Source organism: Podarcis raffonei, chromosome 9 (assembly GCF_027172205.1).
Source record: "Podarcis raffonei isolate rPodRaf1 chromosome 9, rPodRaf1.pri, whole genome shotgun sequence".
NCBI classification, from domain to species: domain Eukaryota; kingdom Metazoa; phylum Chordata; class Lepidosauria; order Squamata; family Lacertidae; genus Podarcis; species Podarcis raffonei.
In genome coordinates, this window is record NC_070610.1 from 6,869,030 (window position 1) to 6,893,432 (window position 24,403).

General features: G+C 46.8%; 1 protein-coding gene across 2 annotated transcripts; it reads left to right on the forward strand.

Moving 5' to 3' along the window:
* The first annotated feature begins 1,835 nt into the window (after nucleotides 1-1,835).
* LOC128421238 (protein PML-like) lies at nucleotides 1,836-23,593 on the forward strand. Of its 2 annotated transcripts, XM_053403769.1 has the most exons (9): nucleotides 1,836-2,084; nucleotides 3,704-4,176; nucleotides 5,350-5,924; nucleotides 7,803-7,840; nucleotides 11,142-11,252; nucleotides 13,056-13,323; nucleotides 14,632-14,687; nucleotides 16,848-16,965; nucleotides 22,270-23,593. In XM_053403769.1, exons 1-9 carry the CDS (start codon nucleotides 2,046-2,048, stop codon nucleotides 23,088-23,090), a joined length of 2,499 nt encoding a protein of 832 aa, XP_053259744.1. In that variant the 5' UTR covers nucleotides 1,836-2,045; the 3' UTR covers nucleotides 23,091-23,593. The 2 variants fall into 2 exon arrangements, with proteins under 2 accessions (XP_053259744.1, XP_053259745.1); XM_053403770.1 differs by lacking the exon at nucleotides 11,142-11,252.
* Nucleotides 23,594-24,403: the final 810 nt, after the last annotated feature.

Below are 24,403 nucleotides of genomic sequence, written 5' to 3' on the forward strand. Positions count from 1 at the left end.
TTTTAAACAGAGGTGGGGCGGGGGAGGAGATCTGCTAGAGCAGCGGTCAGCAACCTTTTTCAGCTGTGGGCCGGTCCACCATCCCTCAGACCATGTGGTGGGCTTTTGGGGGGGAAATGAACAAATTCCCATGCCCCACAGATAACCCAGAGATGCATTTGAAATAAAAGCACACGTTCCACTCACGTAAAAACACCAGGCAGGCCCCACAAATGCATTTTAAATAAAAGGACACATTCTACTCATGTAAAAACATGCTGATTCCCAGACTGTCCACGGGCCGGATTGAGAAGGCGATTGGGCCGCATCCAGCCTACGGGCCTTAGGTTGCCTACCCCTGTTCTAGAGTTCCTTTAGCCGTGATTTCTGTTTTGCCAGGGTTGGACTAGAATGGATGGCCCTTGGTCCAACTCTCCAGTGCTATGATACTATGAGGGCGGATGAGTCTCTGGCTCCGCTCCATCTTTGAGGGCTGCTGCCACGTACCCTGAGGTGCCTTTCTCAGGGCAGGTATCTCAGGCACAAGTGGTGAACCTTCCCCTGCCCCCTGGGCTTGTCATCGCTCTCTGCACATGATGACTCCGGTTATGAACTTGCTCTTTTCTCGCACAGTCTCTGCCAACTGTCACCTCATGACAACCCATCTGTGGCTGCCACACCTGGACTGTAGTTTGGGGTTCTTCAACTGCAGAACAGGTAGAAAAATGCCCTAGGGCCAAGGCCGGTTGAGTCTCAGGAAGAAGGCCTGTCCCATTACCTGCTTTTAACAGGAGATTATAAGAACTGAAGCCTCCGGCATGCAAAGTATAGTAACCTACAGTTGGAAGGTTCTCCAAAGATCATCTACTCCAGCCACTGCTGAAGCAGGAGATCCACTGCCACGGCATCCCGCCACCTTCTAAGACAGTCTGTTCCACGGAGCAACACCTCCGGCCATCATGGTGTTTTGTTTATTTTTATTATGTATTTTGTGCTTTGCATATTGTAACGTTGTGCGGTGCTCCGCCCTGAGACCTATGGGTATATGGAGTATGCAAACAACAACAACATTCTCAGGTAGCATTTCAAGAGGAACAGCAATGAATGGTGGCCAGTATTCATAAATCTTTCTCTTGCAACAGAAATGGAGATATTATTAACACCGAATTGCAGCGAGATGAGAAAAAGCAGCCGGACAGGACAGGGACTAGCAATGCCAGCACAGAAGCTAAGAGAAGATAAATAGAGCAGCTATTTTGGGCAGCTCCCCACTAAATCAAGGAAATAAATACAGTGGTACCTCGGGTTACATACGCTTCAGGTTACAGACTCCGCTAACCCAGAAATAGTACCTCGGGTTAAGAACTTTGCTTCAGGATGAGAACAGAAATCGTGTGGCGGTGGCACAGTGGCAGCGGGAGGCCCCATTAGCTAAAGTGGTACCTCAGGTTAAGAACAGTTTCAGGTTAAGAACGGACCTCCAGAATGAATTAAGTTCTTAAACAGAGGTACCACTGTACAAATACCTCGGGTTACAGGTGCTTCAGGTTACAGATGCTTCAGGTTACAGACTCCACTAACCCAGGTTAAGAACTTTGCTTCAAGATGAGAACAGAAATCGCAGCGGGAGGCCCCATTAGCTATAGTGGTGCCTCAGGTTAAGAACAGTTTCAGGTTAAGAACGGACCTCTGGAACGAATTAAGTTCTTAACCCGAGGTACCACTGCATTTAACTGACCAGTCGTGTTGCAGATAGCTCAGTTCTGGTCGTCCCATCAATAAATCCTCGCCCCCCCCCCAACACATAGCTGCCAATCTTCCCTTTCTTGCGGGGAATTCCTTGCTGATCCCTTATTTTGGAGGCCGCTGATCCCTTATTTTCAAATCTGAAAGTTGACAGCTATGCCCCAACATAAATCCTGGCTACGCCCACGGGCGCACACAACAATCAGGAAGACTTTCCGTTTCTTTGAAAACGAAACCTAAAAAGCAGAAGTTTCCGGGCAGCCTCCCTTCTCCGTTAAGAGCTCCTCTGGAAGAGGAAAGAGCTTCGTGGGCAGACAAGCATGGCTCAGGTGACCCCAGCATCCCTCTCCGAGAGCCAGGTAAGACCCTGGACTTGTCCCGGGAGGACTCGGCTGAGTTTCAGGGAACAAGGAAACTCTCGGGGGCATTTACAGCCAAGGCATCCTTCGGCAGTTCTTTGCAGATTTGCTCCACTTCCGTGCCGTGACAAGAGATCAGTTTTTAGGGGGTCCAGCTTTTAGGGGGTCCTCAGTGCACCCTCCCCTCCTTTTCAAGCTACTGCAGCCCAGAGCGAGCTGTTTCCCAGCAGGAGACCCCGATGCCCCTCCCCCAGCCCTGGCGCTGGTCCTGCAGCTCTAACATAGGAACTTGTGTGTGCGTTAAAAGTAGAGGAGGGGAGGGTGAAAGCGAAGGAGGTGGGCAAAAAAAGATATACAGAATTAACGGCAGGGCAGGGGGGAGAAACTCGGTTCAGTAAGGAAACCCAGCCAGATGGACGGGGTATAAATAATAAGTTGTTGTTGTTGTTTACAGCTGAATCTACCAAGTTAATGTTTTCTGGACAATATTCAAACCAAAACAAAGCTATCCTCTAAAATTTCCAGTTGTCCAAATTTTGCAATGTTTACAGAAATGCATATTTTACCAGTGAAAATGAAATACAAGTATGCATTATGCTGGGAGGAATTGCTTGCAAAAATGTGTGCATTAGTCAAGACTGCATCTAAAGATGTGTTTATTATGAGAAAACTGCACTAAAGTGCTGGTGAATTTTCACGACAATTTGAAAAAACAAACAAACCCACAAATTCCTGCAAAATGTAGAGAACTGGATTTAAGATGGGGGGAGAAATGAGAAACTGAAGGAAATGAAATTGGCTTCCATCTGTAATACAGGGCTTGGTGGGAGTGAGGCTCTGAACAGAATCGATATCACAGTCACCAGAGTGGAACCAGCAAATACTCTGTCTTACCCAGGAAAGGGATTTTCCCCAATCTAAAAGTGTTTTGGGAAAAGGCATTTTTCATGTCTGCTGTTGGAGGCAGTAAGACTTTGCATACCAGTCACAGGTGGCTGGGAGTTGTGCTCATGCCCTACTTGTGGGTTTTGCAAAGGCATCTGGTCTTCCACCCTGAGAAGAGGATGCTGGGCTAGATGAACCATGGGCTGGATCCAGGTTCTTACGTTCTTGTGTGTCCTTGCAAGAATACCTTCATCTAGGTTTGGTTTGGTCCTTTTCTTAACTCAGCAGGAAGCTGAAAGCTATCAGGAAATGAGTAATTATTAACTCATTCTGCCTTCAATTGTATTACGCAATGCTAAGTACATAGTTTTCATTATAAATAATAATTCATGCCCTGCCTCAACCCGGAACTGTAAAAAGGAGAGCTCAGGGGGCATATAAGGTGTTGGGACAGCATCTTATCTTATGCCCAACCATGTGCCTTATTGCTCTGATACAACTGCTGGCTTGTGTACCTTGTAACCTGATCTGTGCTTGAGCCAGTTGTGCATTTGGCCTTTGCTTTCCAAAATGTGCAGTTACGGAAAAAGGTCATGCAGAAACGTGTAAGCTGGGAGGAATTTGCAGCAAAATGCTGATGATTCCCACCCCCACCCCCCATTTTCCTATCCCTACTTGAAGCTTAATGGGCATCTTCCAAACTATTGTCCCTTATCCTTGTTTTTTCACAACAGGAGATGGGTGAATTACAGTTCCTCTTGTGTGAGAATTGCCACGGGGAAGTTCAGAGCCCCAAACTCCTGCCATGCCTTCACAACCTGTGCGCCCAGTGCCTTGAAGAAAACCAGCCCAGTGGTCACTGTGCCATATGCAGATCCCCGTACTCTCCGCCTGAACTGAAGCGCAACATGCTCTTTGCAAACCTTCAGTCCCAGCTGAGCATCTTCCAGAAGATCAGCCAAGGCCAAGATTTGGCCTGCAGCTGTAGCTCTGAGAGAGAGGCGGTGTTCTGGTGTTCCGAATGTGACTGGCACTTTTGCGACGGCGTGTGTTTCACAAACCACGAGAGAGTCAAGAAGAACAGCCTCCATGAAGTCAAAACACTGAAGAATCTCCAGGGCATGTCGAGCGCAAAGTTCCTTGCAGAGACCAGAAAGCAAAGTGTCATGAACTGTCCCAAACAAACCCACAATAACGATGCTGCAAGGTAGGTGGTCCGTCAGCGCTTCGTTCTCAGTCTGAGATACAGGGCCGTCTGCGCCGTGGTGCAAAGATCCCTTCGGCGCCCCCCCCCCCATTTCCAGGGATGTTGACCTTTTGCCAAGCCTCTGCGGGGATCACTCTCCTCCCGCGAGCCCCCCCACTCGCTGGGGCACCCCTGAGAGGCCGGCGCCCTGGCACGATGCACCACTAAGCCCAATAGGAAAGAAGGCTCTGCTGAGCTCTTATTTTGAGTGCCAGGGTTGAGCCCACTGTCCCATCCTCTGCCTGAATCCTTGTGGGTTTCCAACCACGGGTGTCTGGTTGGCCACTGTGAGAATAGGATGCTGGACTAGATGGGCCATTGGCCTGATCCAGTGGGCTGCCTCCAACGGAATCCAACTTCCTGGATTCAGACGGATCCAAGGATGAAGTTTCCTTTTTGACTCTTTGGTCTAATTTTATTTTATATACAAATACAGCAGCTCAGAAGCATCAGGTTGCATGTATTTATTTAGAGCATTTGTGCCCTGTGGTTGAGCCAGAAAGACTCCCAGAGCAGATTACATACAATCAAAATGAGCCAGTACCGCAGGTCTATGTGAGTGTCCGGGTTCAGTAAACATTCTTTCCCTCTCTGCATGTTTTATGATCAACTCAGTGCATCAATATTGGCAATTGTGACAACTTATCTTTTTAAAAAGAACGTGGGTGGTGCTGTGGGTTAAACCACAGAGCCTAGGACTTGCCGATCAGAAGGTTGGTGGTTCAAATCCCGTGATGGGGTGAACTCCCGTTGCTCGGTCCCTGCTCCTGCCAACCTAGCAGTTCAAAAGCATGTAAAAATGCAAGTAGATAAATAGGTACCACTCCGGCGGCAAGGTAAACGGCGTTTCTGTGCGCTGCTCTGGTTCACCAGAAGTGGCTTAGTCATGCTGGCCACATGACCTGGAAGCTGTACGCCGGCTCCCTTGGCCAATAAAGTGAGATGAGCGCCACAACCCCAGAGTCAGTCACGACTGGACCTAATGTTCAGGGGTCCCTTTACCTTTATCTTTTTAAAAAGAACTAATTTTCGGTGTTACTAGAATTTAAAATAATCATAATGAAAAACTATTATTAATAATAATAACTATGAGCAGCAGTCCCAATAACAAAGCCAATGGCATTTGATTTACAGAGTCTATTGCAATGAGTGTAAGCGGCCCATGTGCGTGCTTTGTGCTACGCTGGACAGCAAACACCAGAGCCAGCACTGCGAAATACCGGACGAAATCAGGCGCATGCAAAACGAGCTGCAGAGCATGCAAAGGGAGCTCAAGAAAAGCAACCACAGCGAAGCCTACCACAGCCTCCAGGAGCTGGTGGCAAGCATGGAGAAGACGAGGAATGAGACAAGGGAGCTGATCCAGCAACAGATTGCCAAGATGGTGAAGGTGCTGCAAGAAAAGGAGGCCAAGTTCCTAGCAGAAGTGGAGGACCAGCACCAGCAACAAGTCAAGGATGTAGAGAGAAGGCTCAAGGATGTGGAAGGCCTGGTCAAGAGGATGGCATCCAGCGAGCAGCTGGTGGAGAAGATGCAGCTCTACGCCTCTGACCAGGTGGTCTTGGAGATGCAACCCTACATCAAAAGTTCACTGGAGAAGCTCAGAGATAACCAGCCACCAGTTGTCAATTTCCAGATCCAAGCGAGGGACTTTGCAGAGGTCAAGACCCAGCTCCAGGTTCTGTATGAAAGAGTGACAAAGGCCGGAGGTGAGAGTCTTGAAGAGCAATGACTGGCTGGTGTGACTGGGTAGGAGAGGAAGTGACCCCAGTAGCAGACCTCCTGCTCTGTGTGTGGAAAGGCCTAGGCCCAGTGGTGGCACCAGGGCAGGACTTCTACGCTGGTTCTTTGCCAGAGCAAAGAAATAATCAGAGCCACCTTGTTGGTGTTTCCTCTTACACACCTGCCAGTCAGAAGCTCTCAACATACTGACTGTCATAGCTCATGTGCAGAGAGATTTCAGCTTTCAGAGTATCTAGATTGAATACTTTCTGCAGCTCGTCTCCAGATAGGCAGAACAAAAATATCTGCGCAGCTGCTGCCCACTTTTTTTGTGACAGATTTGCACAGATTGTAAGAGGTCATACTTTTTGTATGTGGCCATCGCTGTGACAAACTTTTGAGTAAAGGAGAGTTGTTTAGCTGGTAGGCTTCAGGATGGAAGTCTAGAGACCCCATCAACAGAATGAGCAGGAGGGGCCCCCAGGACCACAGGTGAAGGAATGCACATGACCCATCTCAAAAAGTGCCGCTCATAAGATAATTAAGCCCAAAGTGTGGACTTAATGGAGAGGTGCATGCTCTAGTTATCTCCCGCTTGGACTACTGCAATGCGCTCTACGTGGGGCTACCTTTGAAGGTGACTCGGAAACTGCAATTAATCCAGAATGCGGCAGCTAGACTGGTGACTAGGAGTGGCTGCCAAGACCATATAACACCGGTCCTGAAAGACTTATATTGGCTCCCAGTACGTTTCCGAGCACAATTCAAAGTGTTGGTGCTGACCTTTAAAGCCCTAAACTGTATACCTGAAGGAGCGTCTCCACCCCCATCATCCAGCCCAGACACTGAGGTCCAGCGCCAAGGGCCTTCTGGTGGTTCCTTTGCTGCAAGAAGTGAGGTTCCAGGGAACCAGGCAGAGGGCCTTCTCGGTAGTGGCGCCTGCCCTGTGGAACTCCCTCCCAGCAGATGTCAAGGCAATAAACAACTATTTTACTTTTAAAAGACAACTGAAGGCGGCCCTGTTTAGGGAAGTTTTTAATGTCTGATGCTGTATTGTTTTTAATATTCAGTTGGAAGCCGCCCAGAGTGGCTGGGGAAACCCAGCCAGATGGGCGGGGTATAAATAATAAATTAATATTATAGTCTAAAATTTCCCTAACTGCACCACTGGCCCTGGTTGAAATCCTGGCATCCTTGCCAGCAATAGCAGACAACACACAGCTGCACAGACCAGTGGTTCGACTCGGTATATAATTTGTCACCTAATCTTAGTGCATTGCATTGCGGATGCAATGTTTTGCTGATACTTCATCCCTGCCCACAATTTGACAAAAGCTGGATGCTCCCAGGTGTACTATGCAAAGTCATAAGAAAAGACTGCTGGCCCAGGCCAGAGAGCCATCTCGTTCTCACCATCAGCCAACTGGCTGCTCCTTGCAGGAAGCCCCCAGAGCAGTACCTGGGTGCAAGAGTAGCCCTCCCCTCAACCGCAGTTCCCAGCTACTGGTGCTCAGAAGCAAGCTGCCTCTTACAGTTTGCATTGTTGCAAAATGGAGATGGTGCTAAGATGTGGGAGTCCGTAGGATTTATGATTATATAGAACAATAAGGATGACTGACAGGCAAAAGTTAAAAAGGTCTTTTCATAAATGCTTTATGGTGCAAGGATGGTCAGTTTTATAGAATAGTAAAGTTTCAAAGTGAAATACATTCCTTAAAGTTTTGTGCACTGAATAGGAAGATGGAAAACTAACACAGATATGCCAGTAATGGCTGCAGGATTGAAATACTTGGTGATTCTGTCTCTGAATAGGAAAAGATGAATTTGCTCCATTTTCTAATTAATAATGCCTCACTCTTTTTTAGAAGCTGTCCCAGGTGGACCGGAAACTGCACCCAACCAGGTGAGAGCTGCTTTTGCATACATTGGGACTGGGGTTCAATGGAGTTCTACTGGGCTCCAGTTCCCATCAGTCCCAGGTGGCATGGCCAATGGCTAAGGATGATGGGAATTGTGGCCCTACAAATTCTGGAGGGCTGAAGGTTCCCCCGTCTCTGGTGTTCATCTTGAACTGTTGTCTCCACATTGAGAAACTCCAGCTGCATATATGAGGGATCTTTTCAGAAATGCCAATCAGGAGAGAAAAGAGAGAGTTTAAGGGAGAAGCTGACAGTTTAACTATTGGATAGCGAATGGGGTTAGATAGGCAGGGCAAGTTGCTTTCGAATCCTTGAGCGGAAGTGAAATCCTATCAGGGGCTGAATGGCTTGGAAAATATGGTCATAGAATTAGGATTCTATTTTTTTTTCTTCAAATGATATTTATTCAAAGTTTCATCAATACATAAAAAATCCCCAACGCTAACCCAAAAAGGAAAAAAGAAAAAAAAGAAAAAATACAAATCTCAAATTACAGTTTCTCATTTGCTTAATTCTTGAACCTCCTCACACCTCCCTTTTTGTATTCTAGTTTAGTTCGTTATTTCAGCAAATTCTTCCCATATTTCTCAATTTTAATTTAAATAATTAATCTTCACACTCCATCTTATTTATTAATCAACATAACCTTTCCCTCTTTTAATATAATCTGTTATTCAATTTACCTTACTCTCTTTAACCTTATCTTATCTTAAAAATCTTAAAATTTCAAAATCACATCACATTCATGCATTTCTCCTTAAAATCATTTCTACTAAAGCCAATTTAGTTCCTTTCCAGCATATTCCCTCAAATTTCAATAATATTACACTAATTCCAAAATTAACATAAGAATTTCCCTTCATATCTCTGATTTTCATCCAACGTCCCTTCTTCCTGGTTTCGGGTCATATCAGTCCTTTCTGTCCATTACATAGTCCATCAATCTGGTGTTCTAATGTCCGAGGCCCTTAAATCTCTTCTAGGCCCCTTCTGCAAATTTTTTTGTTCTTGTTTGTGCTTACGCAGTTCTTTGTCTATTGTTGGTTTCTGGGGGAGTGGGTCTCCGGAGGGTTCCATCCAGTAATGATTTCCATTTTCCTTCATCCGATTGTCCCCTTCACCCCAGTCCCACTCCCACAGAATTAGGATTCTAGAGTTGGAAGAGCCCCTGAGGGTCATTGTCATGACTGAGTTGAATAGGATCCAAAATGCAGCAGTCTGATTGGTCCTAGAACAATAGGATTCAGAATGCAGCAGTCTGCTTGGCCCTAGAACAATAGGATCCAAAATGCAGCAGTCTGATTGGTCCTAGAACAATAGGATTCAGAATGCAGCAGTCTGCTTGGCCCTAGAACAATAGGATCCAAAATGCAGCAGTCTGATTGGTCCTAGAATAATAGGATTCAGAATGCAGCAGTCTGCTTGGCCCTAGAACAATAGGATCCAAAATGCAGCAGTCTGATTGGTCCTAGAATAATAGGATTCAGAATGCAGCAGTCTGATTGGTCCTAGAATAATAGGATTCAGAATGCAGCAGTCTGATTGGTCCTAGAATAATAGGATTCAGAATGCAGCAGTCTGATTGGTCCTAGAATAATAGGATCCAAAATGCAGCAGTCTGATTGGTCCTAGAATAATAGGATTCAGAATGCAGCAGTCTGATTGGTCCTAGAATAATAGGATTCAGAATGCAGCAGTCTGATTGGTCCTAGAATAATAGGATCCAAAATGCAGCAGTCTGATTGGTCCTAGAACAATAGGATTCAGAATGCAGCAGTCTGATTGGTCCTAGAACAATAGGGTCCAGAATGCAGCAGTCTGATTGGTCCTAGAATAATAGGATTCAGAATGCAGCAGTCTGATTGGTCCTAGAATAATAGGATTCAGAATGCAGCAGTCTGATTGGTCCTAGAATAATAGGATTCAGAATGCAGCAGTCTGATTGGTCCTAGAATAATAGGATTCAGAATGCAGCAGTCTGATTGGTCCTAGAATAATAGGATCCAAAATGCAGCAGTCTGATTGGTCCTAGAACAATAGGATTCAGAATGCAGCAGTCTGATTGGTCCTAGAACAATAGGGTCCAGAATGCAGCAGTCTGATTGGTCCTAGAATAATAGGATTCAGAATGCAGCAGTCTGATTGGTCCTAGAATAATAGGATCCAGAATGCAGCAGTCTGATTGGTCCTAGAACAATAGGATTCAGAATGCAGCAGTCTGATTGGTCCTAGAACAATAGGGTCCAGAATGCAGCAGTCTGATTGGTCCTAGAACAATAGGATTCAGAATGCAGCAGTCTGATTGGTCCTAGAACAATAGGGTCCAGAATGCAGCAGTCTGATTGGTCCTAGAATAATAGGATTCAGAATGCAGCAGTCTGATTGGTCCTAGAATAATAGGATTCAGAATGCAGCAGTCTGATTGGTCCTAGAATAATAGGATCCAAAATGCAGCAGTCTGATTGGTCCTAGAACAATAGGATTCAGAATGCAGCAGTCTGATTGGTCCTAGAACAATAGGATTCAGAATGCAGCAGTCTGATTGGTCCTAGAATAATAGGATTCAGAATGCAGCAGTCTGATTGGTCCACAGGAGCCACCCAATCCAGCTCTAGGTGGAAGTGAATCCGCAACCTGATTGGCCTATAGGTGAATCCCGGAATTAGCCAATCATGTGGGGCCCATTGTGTAAATAATGTATATAAAGCAGACATCCTGGGGGAACTTCCATTCCTCCTCACCACTATGAGCTGAATAAAGAGCATGAAATTCACTCTGACTCCGAGTATTTTCAGTCATCTAGTCAAAGGCAGCTCACAGATAAAACAGAAACAGCTAAAAACTGGGGAGGGGAACATCCTTAAAAACATTTAAGCATATCTATTAAGTTATACAGATCTTTGCAATAAAAACGCCCCAGCACCAGTCCTTTCCTTAAAAACAGGCAGTTCCCAAAAGCCTGTTGGAACAAGAAAGTCTTCGCCTGCCATCAAATTGGGCTGCTTAAAATCCTCTGTAAACAGTGTGTGTCTTGAACTAAGATTTTGTGCCTCACTGTGGAAACCTTCACAGAGTGTTCAGAACACAATTACCGGTAGATACACACGTTGGAAGTGACTCCTCACATTTTGGACCTCTGGGGAGGGAATGAGTGGAGCCTTCACCTTGCTACTGTTTTATTATAAACACTACCACAAATAGTTAACTTCGGAGTATTCATGTGATAATAGGGGGAGTTTTCTCTATTAAAACACTCATAAAACTGTTTGCATTACCCACCCGCAGGGAGGGTCTGAAAAACAGCCTCCCCGCCATCGCCTTAGTGCAGTGGCCAGAAAGACAGATGCCAGCGACGCAGATGGCCCCAGCAGCAGCAACTCAAGCACCAGTAATCTGGTAAGTCAAAATGCACAATTCTCCTCCCTCTCTTCCCCTCCCACCCTCCTGCATTCTCTGGTTGTGACAAATGTGGGAAGGGGGCTTCCTTCTAGGGGTGTGTGTGTGTGTTTGTGTGTGTGTGTGTGTGTGTGTGAGAGAGAGAGAGAGAGAGAGAGAGAGAGAGAGTGAGAGAGAGAAAGAGAGAGAGATTGGAACAGTAAAAATGTGGGGTGATGCTAGGGTTGCCATACGTCTGGAATTTCCTGGTAAAGTAAAGGTAAAGGTACCTGACCATTCGGTCCAGTCGCGGACGACTCTGGGGTTGAGCTCATCTCGCTCTATAGGCCTCAGACAGCTTCCGGGTCATGTGGCCAGCATGACAAAGCCACTTCTGGCGAACCAGAGCAGCGCACAGAAACGCCATTTACCTTCTCGTCAGAAGGTATTTCTGCACTTGCACTTTTTATCTACTTGCACTTGACGTCTTTTCGAACTGCTAGGTGGGCAGGAGCAGGGACTGAAGAATGGGAACTCAACCCGTCGCAGGGATTCGAACCACCAACCTTCTGATCAGCAAGCCCTAGGCTCTGTGGTTTAGACCACAGCGCCACCCGCGTCCCTGGACATACGCATAATACTGCAGTTGGAAGCAGTTTCCGGGTGGAAATTGCAAAAATGCCAGTTGGATGGCAACCCATGTCGGCAGTGTTGGTTTGGGCAACTTTTCTTTAAATTAGCTTTAAAGCTCAACAACTTCAGGCAAACCCCACCCCGCCCCCCAAAAAGCTCAATACCTTTTGTGTCTGGATTTTATGGCAACGCTATTTGATGTGGAAGAATCAGAGGGCTCATCCATACTTCCCCTGGATTCATATCTCAACCATATTCTGTACTGATTTATTATCCTGGGTCCAATACCTGATTTTGTTAAAATCAGTTAAGATTTTTATTAAGGTTTTGTTGTGATACAATAAGGTATAGAAAACGAATGTAAATAAAAAACAGAAACAGCTACCCAAAGTAAAAATAGAATATGGAATCCTCTCTTAAAAGTAGTTCTCTCACCCTGGGAGACCGGCACTTCCCAGTTTCTCATCCAGGGTCCTCCATCAACCATTTTCAATGGCATGCAGTCCCTGGACCCTAATAAAGACCCCAGACATAGGACTCGAAAGAAATAAGGACAGAAAATGAAGAAGAGAAAGGGAGGGATAAAAAGAAAGAAGCAGGAAGAAGAAAGGAAAGGGGGGGAGAAAAGAAAAAGAAACAAAAATAAAACAGACTTCCAATTTTCCATCTGCCAGTTACATCAAAAAAAGTTATTTAAGATATGCACTCCATGAGAGCACCCATCTTCTCCACTTTCTGTTAATCAACATTTCTTTTAAATTCAAATGTCTCAGAATCATTCATTTCTTTTCCCCACAAAAATGCAAAGAGCCCAAAGTAGTAGTATTAGTAGCAGTAAATGCAACCGTGTTCAAAGATTAAAACCTTTCAGCTGAAAGATCAAGGGGGAACTGGGTTCACTTTTTATTAGGGGACAGGTCCCCTTAACATTTCTGACAAAGATTGTATTTAGAGTGGCATTTTTAAGGAGAAATATTTGTGGGCCTAAGTTGAATTCTTCAGAACAGCAAAATTTTATTAGATGGAATGCCTAACTTTAACGATTATTTTAACTGCGTAATATTTTGGTATGTGTGGTTTTGGGGTTTTTGTGTATCTCACTTTGTAGTGGCTTTTGCTGCACAAATTAATTAATTAATTAACTAATTAATTAGTGGCCATATCATCCTATTCCATGCTCTTGTCTCCTAGGGCCACCTCCCGAAGTCGCCAGCAAAGAGGAACTATGCCTGCCTGGAAAGGGCTGTCCAAACCCCTACAAAAGTGGTGAAAATGGAACATGATGATGATGATGGTGCCAGATCCAGGCAGCTGCCTAGCAACAGGAGGCTGGAACAAACTTGGACCAGTTCTCAATCTCCAGGGTGCTCCCCTTCCACAGGGAGCAGGGACAAGGCAGGAGAAGGCATGGACAGCTCCAAGTGGCCCCCCAGGTCTGACCCAGAGCTGTCTGAGTCAGGTACAGACAGAAGCTGCTGTTTTACTCAGGGATTCTTAAGACCCAGTCACACCCATGTCACTGAACTACAACACCCACCCACATCCCTGACCATTGAAATCTAACAGCCTCTGGAGGGGTGCAGTCTCCCTACCCCTAGTTTAATCAGTCAGGTCATGTAGTGGATTGAAACCTTCTCTATTGATTAAAAAGCACCCACAATCAATCAGGTTTTCAAAAATACAGTGGTACCTCAGGTTACAGGCGCTTCAGGTTACAGACTCTGCTAACCCAGAAACAGTACCTCGGGTTAAGAACTTTGCTTCAGGATGAGAACAGAAATTGTGTGGCACAGCAGCAGGAGGTCCCATTAGCTAAAGTGGTACCTCAGGTTAAGAACAGTTTCAGGTTAAGAACGGACCTCTGGAATGAATTAAGTTCTTAACCCGAGGTAAAAAGGTAAAGGTACCCCTGCCCGTACGGGCCAGTCTTGCCAGACTCTAGGGTTGTGCGCTCATCTCACTCTATAGGCCAGGAGCCAGCGCTGTCCGCAGACACTTCCGGGTCACATGGCCAGCGTGACAAGCTGCATCTGGCGAGCCAGCGCAGCACACGGAAACGCCGTTTACCTTCCCGCTAGTAAGCGGTCCCTATTTATCTACTTGCACCCGGGGGTGCTTTCGAACTGCTAGGTTGGCAGGCACTGGGACCAAGCAGCGGGAGCGCACCCCGCCGTGGGGATTCGAAACGCCGACCTGACGATCGGCAAGTCCTAGGCGCTGAGGTTTTACCCACAGCACCACCCGCGTCCTTTAACCCGAGGTACCACTGTATATATTTTTAATACAGGTACATACACAAATCTTGGAAGAAGCATTACCTGAAAGAAAGGCAGGAATGCCTCTTTTAAACTGGAGCCAGCTGTGAGAGAAGTGTGCCTCGTCCAAAAATAATAATGTGTTTGCTTGTGTGTACAGTGGTACCTCAGGTTAAGAACTTAATTCGTTCTGGAGGTCCATTCTTAACCTGAAACTGTTCATAACCTGAAGCACCACTTTAGCTAATGAGGCCACCCGCTCCCACCGTGCTGCCGCTGTGCAATTTCTGTTCTCATCCTGAAGCAAAGTTCTTAACCCGAGGTATTATTTCTGAGTTAGCGGAGTCTGTAACCTGAAGCATCTGTAACCTGAAGCGTCTGTAACCCGAGGTACCACTGTATATTGTAACTTAACATTAGAAAGTGCTTTCTGATATTAAGAGCCACACAGCAGCGGGAAAGGCCAGCGCAAAAGGCTAGCCTTCATTGGATGTCCGGCTTTTCTCTTGCAGGTGATGCTCCTGTGAGCATTTCCTCGGGAGACGAAATCACCGACGACGAATCTGTGGTGAGTGCAGAGACCCAGGTGCTGCCACGCTGTCGCCTGGTGCCCTCCTCACTGCCCCCTGGACAACGGAGTCCCTTGTGAAGGCCGTGGTCTCACAGCACGTTGGTGGCCCTTTTCAGCTACACAGAATAATAAAAGAGCAATCCTTTTCTTGCACTTGATTGTGACATAGGCGCAGCGAAGCAAACCTTCGATGTTCGTAGAATTGCAGAGTTTGAAGGGACCCTGAGGGTCATCTAGTCCAACCCCCTGCAAAGCAGGAATCTCAGCTAAAGTATCCAAGGCAGATGGCCAGCCAACCTCTGCTTAAAAACCTTCAAGGAAGGAGAGTCCACCAGCTCCCGAGGGAAATGGTTACACTGTCAAACAGCTCTCACTGTCAGAAAGTTCTTCCTGATGTTTAACCAGAATATCCCTTCTTGTAACTTGAAGCCATGGGTTTGAGTCAGTGCCAGATTTACGTATAAGCTAAACAAGCTATAGCTTAGGGCCCCACTCCAAAAAATATACTTTTTCTTAATTGTATTTCACTATTAATATACTTCTTAATTGTATTTCAGTTCAACCATTACTTGGATAAAATACATATTTTGTTATGTGCAAATGGCTTTAGATACCTATTAGGTCCATAAATTACCATATAGCATATGTTCAACACAGGAAAAACCAGCAACAATTTGTTGTTGACAAAGGACAGCTGGACATATAAAGGGCCCCATTACCTTCAGTAGCTTAAGGCCTCATCAACCCTAAATCCGGCCCTGGTTTGAGTCCTACTCTCCAGAGCAGGAGAAAACAAGCTTTTTCTATCCTCCATGTGACAGGCCTTGAAATATTTGAAGATGGCTATCATATCTCCTTTCAGTCTCCTCTTTTCCAGGCTAAACATACCCAGCTCCTTCAACCACTCCTCATAAGGCTTGGTTTATAGACCCTCGATCATCTTGGTTGCCCTCCTCTGCACACCTTCCAGCTTGTCAACATCCTTCTTAAATTGTGGTGCCCAGAATTGGACACAGTATTCCGGGTGGGGTCTGACCAAGGCAGAATAGAGTGGAACTGTTCCTTGCCTTGATCTGGGCACTAGCCTACAATAGCATTCATTATTTTTTTTTGCTACTGCATCAATCACACTGTTCATTCATGCGAAGCTTGTGGTCTCCTAAAACCCCTGGATCCTTTTCACATGTACTGCTAGTAAGCCAGGTGTCGCCCATCATATATTTGTGCATCTGGTTCCTCCTGCCTAAGTGCAGAACATTTGTACCCATTGAAATTCATTTTGTAAGTTTTCAGTCCAGGTCTCCAGTCTGTGAAGGCCTTTTTGAATCTGGAGTCTGTCTTCTGCGGCATTGGCTACCCTTCCCAGGTTGCTGTCACCTGCAAGTTTGATGAGCACCCCCTCATTTCCTTCATCTAAGTCATTTAGAAAGATGTTTAACAACAATGGGGCCAGGACAGAACCCTGCGGCATCCCATTTGTCATTTTTTTCCAGGATGATGAGGAATCACCTTAATGGTCCACTTTGTAAATCAGCCGAAAGGTGATGTTTGAGTACAAAAATCTTACTCGTGACATTTTTACTGCAATTCCTAGGGGTTTGGACCAGATGACCTTTGGGGGCAGGGCCAGATTTATGTATAAACTAAACAAGCTATAGCTTAGGGCCCCACTCTCTTGCCCCCCCAAAAATATACTTCTTAATTGTATTTCACTGTTAATATACTTCTTAATTGTATTTCAGTTCAACAATTGCTTTGATAAAATACATATTTTGTTATGTGCAAATGGCTTTAGATACCTATTAGGTCCATAAATTACCATATAGCATATATTCCACACACAAAAAAACAGTGACAATTTGTTGTTGACAAAGGACAGCTGGACATATAAAGGACCCCATTACCTTCAGTAGCTTAGGGCCTCATCGAACCTAAATCCGGCCCTGCTTGGGGGTATCTTCCTTCTCGACAGTTCTGTGATTCTGCGAATAAAATCTTGTTAGTCTTTTAAGTTGTCACAGTGCTCTTTTTTCTGAGTCGTGGAATCCTCCCCTCCCCAAGGCAGCAGTGCAGTGGTTGTGGCTGGGGGGAAAAGGTGAGTCAGTGGCCCATAATCTCTGAAGTGTCCCCCCCCCCACTTGTCTGTCTTCTCGCCAGGAATCTAGCTTGCTACAGGACATCAGGAGCAGATCACAGAATAGCCAGGAAGAACGCCTGAGGCAGGAGTTTCAGTTGGGGCAAGTGACCATGGTGTTCTTCGACCTGAAGCTTCTACGTAAGGGGCTGAGAGCCGCTTTTGAAATCAGATACTGCAAAATTATCGCTTGGGAAGAAGGGGTGGGGGAGAAATTCAGTTCAGTTTGCATTTGAAGGCAGATCCACTTGATTTGCACTTTCCAAAACAATGCATAAACCAAAACCCAGCCATCCTGCAAAGTCTGCGCTTCTGCACAGTCTGAATTTTGCAGTGCAGTTATCCAGCCAAGTCACGCACACAAAATTGCATATCCCAGGGTAAAGTGTGCATAAAAACACACATGTATTGCTAAAAAGGATATATAATAATAATAATTTATTATTTGTACTCCGCCCATCTGGCTGAGTCTCCCCAGCCACTCTGGGCGGCTTCCAACAAAGATTAAAAATACATTAAAATGTCACACATTAAAAACTTCCCTAAACACAGCTGCCTTCAGATGTCTTCTAAATGTCAGGTAGTTGTTTATCACTTTGACATCTGATGGGAGGGCGTTCCACAGAGCGGGCACCACCACCGAGAAAGCTCTCTGCCTGGTTTCCTGGAACCTTACTTCTTGCAGCGAGGGAACCGCCAGAAGGCCCTTGGCGCTGGACCTCAGTGTCCGGGTAGAACGATGGGGGTGGAGACGCTTCTTCAGGTATACAGGACTGAGGCCGTTTAGGGCTTTAAAGGTCAGCACCAACACTTTGAATTGTGCTCGGAAACATACTGGGAGCCAATGTAGGTCTTTCAGGACCGGTGTTATGTGGTCTCAGCGGCTGCTCCCAGTCACCAGTCTAGCTGCTGCATTCTGGATTAGTTGTAGTTTCCGGGTCAAAGGCAGCCCCACGTAGAGCGCATTGCAGTAGACCAAGCAGGAAATAACTAAACCTTGCACTGCTCTGGCAAGACAGTCTGCGGGCAGATAGGGTCTCAGCCTGCGTACCAGGTGGAGCTGGTAGACAGCTGCCCTGGACACAGAATTGACCTGTGCCTCCATGGACAGCTGTGAGTCCAAAATGACCTCCAGGCTGCGCACCTGGTCCTTCAGGGGCACAGTTACCCCATTCAGGACCAGGGAGTCCTCCACACCAACCCGCCCCCTGTCCCCCAAGAACAGTACTTCTGTCTTGTCAGGATTCAACCTCAATCCATTATCTGCCATACATCTTCCAATTGCCTCCAAGCACTCACACAGGACTTTCACTGGTTCCGATTTAAGAGAGAGGTAGAGCTGGGTACCATCTGCAAATTGATGGACACCCAGTCCAAACCCCCTGATGATCTCTCATAGCGGCTTCATGTAGATGTTAAAAAGCATGGGGGAGAGGACGGAACCCTGAAGCACCCCATAAGTGAGGGCCCAGGGGTCTGAACACTCATCCTCCACCACCACTTTCTGGATGCGGCACAGGAGGAAGGAGCGGAACCACTGTATAACAGTGCCCCCAGCTCCTCTAGACGGTCCAGAAGGATGTTATGCATGAGTGTATCAAAATCCGCTACCAAAAAGTCTTATATTAGGGAAAACTGGTTTGCAGAAATGTGCAGATTGGGCAAAACCGTGCACACAAATGTGTAGATGAGGAGAGATTTGAACTAAAATGTTGGTGGCTTTTAATGAGGAGTTTCTCTTATTTTCAAAAAACCACCAACTGATGTGGAATTGTGGAGAACCAAACCTAAGACTGGAAAAAGAGAAACCGAGAGAAACCAAAATTGGCATATGTTCCCATCCCTACCTGGGAGTGAAGGGAGAGGCTGGCGTATCAGAGGGGCATCGGGAAAGGGGCTGCGAACCTGCTGCCCTCCTTCCAGCAGGGAAGGTGCTACCAACTTTTTCTTCTTCCAACATACATTCCAATGAGAGCACAAGCTGGTATCAGATCAGATCAGCCTTCTGTTTTCCAGTGGTGCCTAGCCAGGGGCCACAGGGGAAATCCACAAGTACCTGATGATGCCGCAAACCCACCTTGACCTGGAGACTCAGTCAGGGCAAGCAGAATCCTGACAAGACTCAGGTCCTGTGGCAGGTGGCCTGTTGCGGCAGGTGGGTGTGTTTGTCATGCACGTACCCCTGAAAGTCTGGGATGCTCCGACATTGGGAGCCCCTTTCCCCAACTTCATAGAAAGGGATTGCCTGGCCACCTTGTGGTTAGATTACTGTGATGTTCTTTACGTGGGACTGCCCTTGAAGATAGTTTGGGGACTGCAGCTAGCGCTAAAGTCTTTTCGTAAGGCCCTTTGAGGTTTCCTCCAATCAAGCAGTGTGTAAATTTAACAAAATACAGTGGTACCTCGGGTTAAGTACTGAATTTGTTCCGGAGGTCCGTTCTTAACCTGAAACTGTGCTTAACCTGAAGCGCCACTTTTTAGCTAATGGGGCCTCCTGCTGCCGCCGCGCCGCTGGAGCCTGATTTCTGTTCTTATCCTGAAGCACTATTTCTGGGTTAGTGGAGTGTGTAACCTGAAGCATATGTAACCTGAAGTGTATGTAACCAGAGGCACCACTGTAGATAAATAATAATAATATAATAATAATTTATTATTTATACCCCGCCCATCTGCCTGGGTTTCCCCAGTCACTCTGGGCAGCTTCCAACTGAATGTTAAAAACAATACAGCATCAGACATTAAAAACTTCCCTAAACAGGGAATCCTGTTGTCCTCAGTTGTCTTTTAAAAGTAAAATAGTTGTTTACTGCCTTGACATCTGCTGGGAGGGCGTTCCACAGGGCAGGCGCCACTACTGAGAAGGCCCTCTGCCTGGTTCTCTGCATCTTCACTTCTTGCAGTGAGGGAACTGCCAGAAGGCCCTCGGAGCTGAACCTCAGTGTCCGGGCTGAACGATGGGGGTGGAGATGCTCATTCAGGTATACTGGACCGAGGTTGTTTAGGGATTTAAAGGTCAGCACCAACACTTTAAATTGTGCTCGGAAATGTACTGGGAGCCAATGCAGATCTTTCAGGACTGGTGTTATATGGTCTCAGTGGCCACTCCCAGTCACCAGTCTAGCTGCTGAATTCTGGATTAGTTGTAGTTTCCGGGTCACCTTCAAAGGTAGCCCCACGTAGAGCGCATTGCAGTCTCAGTCACCAATCTACCGTAGCTGCCACATTCTGGATTAATAAAGAGGCATAAGGGCGCTTTAAATGCATGGAGCTGATCTGAGCTTAGCTATGGTCTTTCTGGCTACAAAGTGTGCTGATTGTCACTAACTCAGGTGGTTTCTAAGGGGGGAGGAGCAAGGGTATTGAAAGGCACTTAAAAGATGCAGAAGCACAGATTCATGACACCCGCTGATTGGCCTCTGAGCAAACTGGATAACCACAGTGAATATGTTTGTGGAGAAGTGGCAGGAGATCAGGTGCTCACACACACACACCCCGGCGTTGCCTTCTAAAAATACCCTTAAAGCTCGGGGGGAGGAGGTCAGTCTATCAATGGCATATGGCTACCTAGAACGTAAGAGCCTGCTGCATCAGGCCAGTGTCCCATCCAGTCCAGCATCCTGTTCTCACAGTGGCCAACTAGATGCTTCTGGGAAACCTGCAAGCAGGATTTGAGCCCAAGAGCAGCTCTCCCCTCCTGCTCTTTCCAGCAGCTGGGATTCAGAAACATCACTGCTTCCAACAGTAGAGACAGACCAGAGGCATCCTAAAGGTAAAGGGACACCTGACCATTAGGTCCAGTCATGGCCGACTCTGGGGTTGCGGCGCTCATCTCGCTTTATTGGCCGAGGGAGCCGGCGTACAGCTTCCGGGTCATGTGGCCAGCATGACTAAGCCGCTTCTGGCGAACCAGAACAGCGCACGGAAACACCGTTTACCTTCCCGCTGGAGCTGTACCTATTTATCTACTTGCACTTCATGCTTTCGAACTGCTAGGTTGGCAGGAGCAGGGACCGAACACTGGGAGCTCAATCCGTCACGGGGATTCGAACCACCGACCTTCAGATCGGCAAGTCCTAGGCTCTGTGGTTTAACCCACAGCACCAGAGGCATTCTGGCTAGTAGCCATTGGCAGCCCTCTCCCCCTCCATGCATTTGTCCAGTTCTCTTTAAAAGCCAGGGGGACACGGGTGGCGCTGTGGGTAAAACCTCAGCGCCTAGGACTTGCCGATCGCATGGTCGGTAGTTCGAATCCCCGCGGCGGGGTGCGCTCCCGTCGTTTGGTCCCAGCGCCTGCCAACCTAGCAGTTCGAAAGCACCTCCGGGTGCAAGTAGATAAATAGGGACCGCTTACCAGCGGGAAGGCAAACGGCGTTCCATGTGCTGCGCTGGATCGCCAGATGCAGCTTGTCATGCTGGCCACGTGACCCGGAAGTGTCTCCAGACAGCGCTGGCTCCCGGCCAATAAAGTGAGATGAGCGCACAACCCCAGAGTCTGGCAAGACTGGCCCGTACGGGCAGGGGTACCTTTACCTTTACCTTTAAAAGCCACTGAAATGAGTGGCCATCCCTGTCTCCTGAGGAAGCAAGTGCCATAGTTTGAATTTGTGCCGTACGAAGGAGGACTTCGTTTCTCTGTCCTGAATCTTTCGGCATTCCGCTTCAAAGAGAAAAACAACTAGCAGACTTGTAGAAGACATCTGAAGGCAGCCCTGTTTAGGGAAGCTTTTAATGTTTAATAGGTTATTGTATTTTAGTGTTCTGTTGGAAGCCGCCCAGAGTGCCTGGGGAAACCCAGCCAGATGGGCAGGGTATAAATAATAAATTATCATCATCATCATCCTCTTCCATGAATTCTAGTGTTATAAGAAAAGGGGAAAGACTTTTCTCTATTCACTTTCTCATGCCATAGTTGGAGGCGCTTTGCCACTGAACCCCAACTCAGCCATGAAGCTTTCTGGATGACTTTGGGTCAGTCACCGCCTCTCAGCCCAACCTACCTCACAGGGTTGTTGTGTGGGATTAAATGAGACGGGGGGAGAACCATGAAGAAAAAAAGGGTGGGGTATAAATGCAATAAATAAACGATAATAAATAAATCAGCAACCCATTTGGCCTGGCTTCTTGCCTGAAATAACCTGATGGCTCTTGAGTAATATTTATTTACAGTGGTACCTTGGGTTACAGATGCTTACAGACTCTGCTAACCCAGAAATAGTACCTCGGGTTAAGAACTTTGCTTCCAGGATGAGAACAGAAATGGTCTGCAGCGGTGCGGCGGCAGCGGGAGGCCCCATTGGCCAAAGTGGTAGCTCAGGTTAAGAACAGTTTTAGGTTAAGAACGGACCTCCAGAACGAATTAAGTTCTTAACCCGAGGTACCACTGTATTTATGATGTGCATGCCTCTGTGGTCAATCTGGACTAACCTCCTCTCACTGCTCTTTCAGCGGGCGATATCCTGCACCTGGTTGCCCTAGCAGAGGAAGCATACTGCTGCTCTGTCATGATCCGGCCGCTGTTGCCTTCCTCTGGCGGAGACGCAAGAAGCAAATTCTCCGAGACTGGGCTGGAGGGGTTCTTCGACTACGTCTGCTCCCTCTCCCTGCCCATTTTGGTGGGGTATGACATCTGGTCTGTCGACCATCTCCCAGCCCTGGTTGGCGCCCTGCAAGCTATCAACAAGGAGGAAAGATTTGAAGCCTCCATCTTTGGTTTCATCGATGCCTTGCCCCTCATTAAGGAGAAGGTCCCAGAGTTGCCCAGCTACACGCTGAAAAGCCTGGACGACACATATCGCTGGGGCGACCTGAACGACACGCGGGCCGACGACTGCGCCAAGGCCCTGAAGGATTTGTGTACTGTCTTGGAGGTTAACCCTGTGATGGAGAGAAGGAGAGTCATTGCCTACTCCAACATACAGTCCTACGCCTCCCTGCGACCCCTCCTGTCGCAGAAGCTCCTCTCTGAGGCCTCTGCAAAGACCTTGGCGCTGCACAATGTCTGCCTTTCCATGCTGCAGCACATCTACCAAGAAGACCCAGAAAGGGGGCTCAGCAAGTTGTGCAGGTTCCTGAATCGCCACCGAAAGGACACGGAGGAGAAAATCCAAAAGCTGAGCAAGATTCGCTTCTACTTCCAACAACTGCAATTCGGCTTCTTGGCATCTGCTGCCGGCAGCAACCTCCTAGAATCTCAGAACTGGAAGGGACCCAGAAGTCATCTAGTCCAACCCTCTGCAATGCAGGAATCACACCTGAAGAATCCCTGACCGTCCGACCGCTGCTTAAAAATCTCCAAGGAAAGAGAATCCATCACCTCTCATGGGAGTCTGTTCCACTGCTGAACAGCTCTTACTGTTTTTGCGAATGTTTAGCCGGAATCTCCTTTCTTGTGACTTTAATCCATTGCCTTGCGTCCGACCCTCCAGAACAGCAGATTCTACAATTCTATGCTTCTACCATGTTAATGAAATAAGTACTAATTTTTTTTTACTTTTTTTTACTAAAGCACATCTTTATTTTGCAATTAAGCAATTAAGATCCACAAGTAAACTATGTTTTTTTCTTCAAGTTTGTACCTAGACAACTATTTGTCAATCAAAATGCAATCGGAGAACCATAACAGAAATACTCACACTGGCCCAAGCATAGAGAAGGGAGGAAAATTAACTCAGTCAAGCTGTAACATCGTTGCATGCAGCTGCATGAGTTGATAAGGTTCAGCCATTATCACCAACCTCTGGAGCATAGCTGTCAACTTTTCCCTTTTCTTGCGAGGGAATTTACCTTTAAAAAAAGGAAAACGTTGACAGCTATGCTCTGGGGTTGACTCATCTCAGCACTTGAGTTTCATTTTCAAGTCCAGCTGAAACCTTTTGAGTAGAGCTATCTTTGTCCTCTAGGACAATGTAGCTGAACTAAAACTCCCACCATCCCTGACCACTGGCTACTCTGAGCAGGGTTTATGGGAGTTGAGAGTCCAACAACATCAGGTCCCCAAACTTTCCTACCCTATCCTAGAAAATGGCCCACAGGGCAATCCTATACGTCTACTCGGAAGTAAGCTCATTGAGTTTAATGGGACTTACTCTCAGGTAAGTGTGTGCAGGATTGGAGCCTAAATGTTGTCTCTCAACACCTGAAGAGCACAACCAGATTGTTTGCCCATTGCTTTGTGATTCCTGATTCCTGGCAGGCAGTAATAGCTGTGGGCTGTCCATGAGAGAATTTCAGGAGGTGCTGATTTTCTTTGCCTTGCGTGAGACAAGTTGCCCTTCTAAAATCCTCTGAAAATGGAGGGGCTCTACTGCACTGCAGGGGGTTGGACTAGCTGACCCTTTGGGTGCCTTCCAACCCTACAGTTCAGTAATTCTACAATGCAACAGATCACCCTAATGCAAATATAGCAGCCAACCCAATTTAATATCGCAGCTCCAGACTACGTCAGTTCAAAAGCAGTGTCAAAACGGTTTCAGTTTCAGAACCCTTTTAAATGTGTGTGGCGGGTGAAGCTATTAGTTTCGTATTGTTCTTATTTTTACTCTGCATTCTGTGTTTTTTATATTGTATTTTTATGTTGTGA

What these genes read in the sequence shown, in the direction of transcription:
- LOC128421238 (XM_053403769.1), top strand. Translation starts at nt 2,046, where the DNA reads ATGGCTCAGGTGACCCCAGCATCCCTCTCCGAGAGCCAG. An exon ending in AAGAGTGACAAAGGCCGGAG is followed by an intron (nt 5,925 to 7,802) that starts GTGAGAGTCTTG and finishes ACTCTTTTTTAG; the next exon opens with AAGCTGTCCCAGGTGGACCG. An exon ending in ACTCAAGCACCAGTAATCTG is followed by an intron (nt 11,253 to 13,055) that starts GTAAGTCAAAAT and finishes CTTGTCTCCTAG; the next exon opens with GGCCACCTCCCGAAGTCGCC.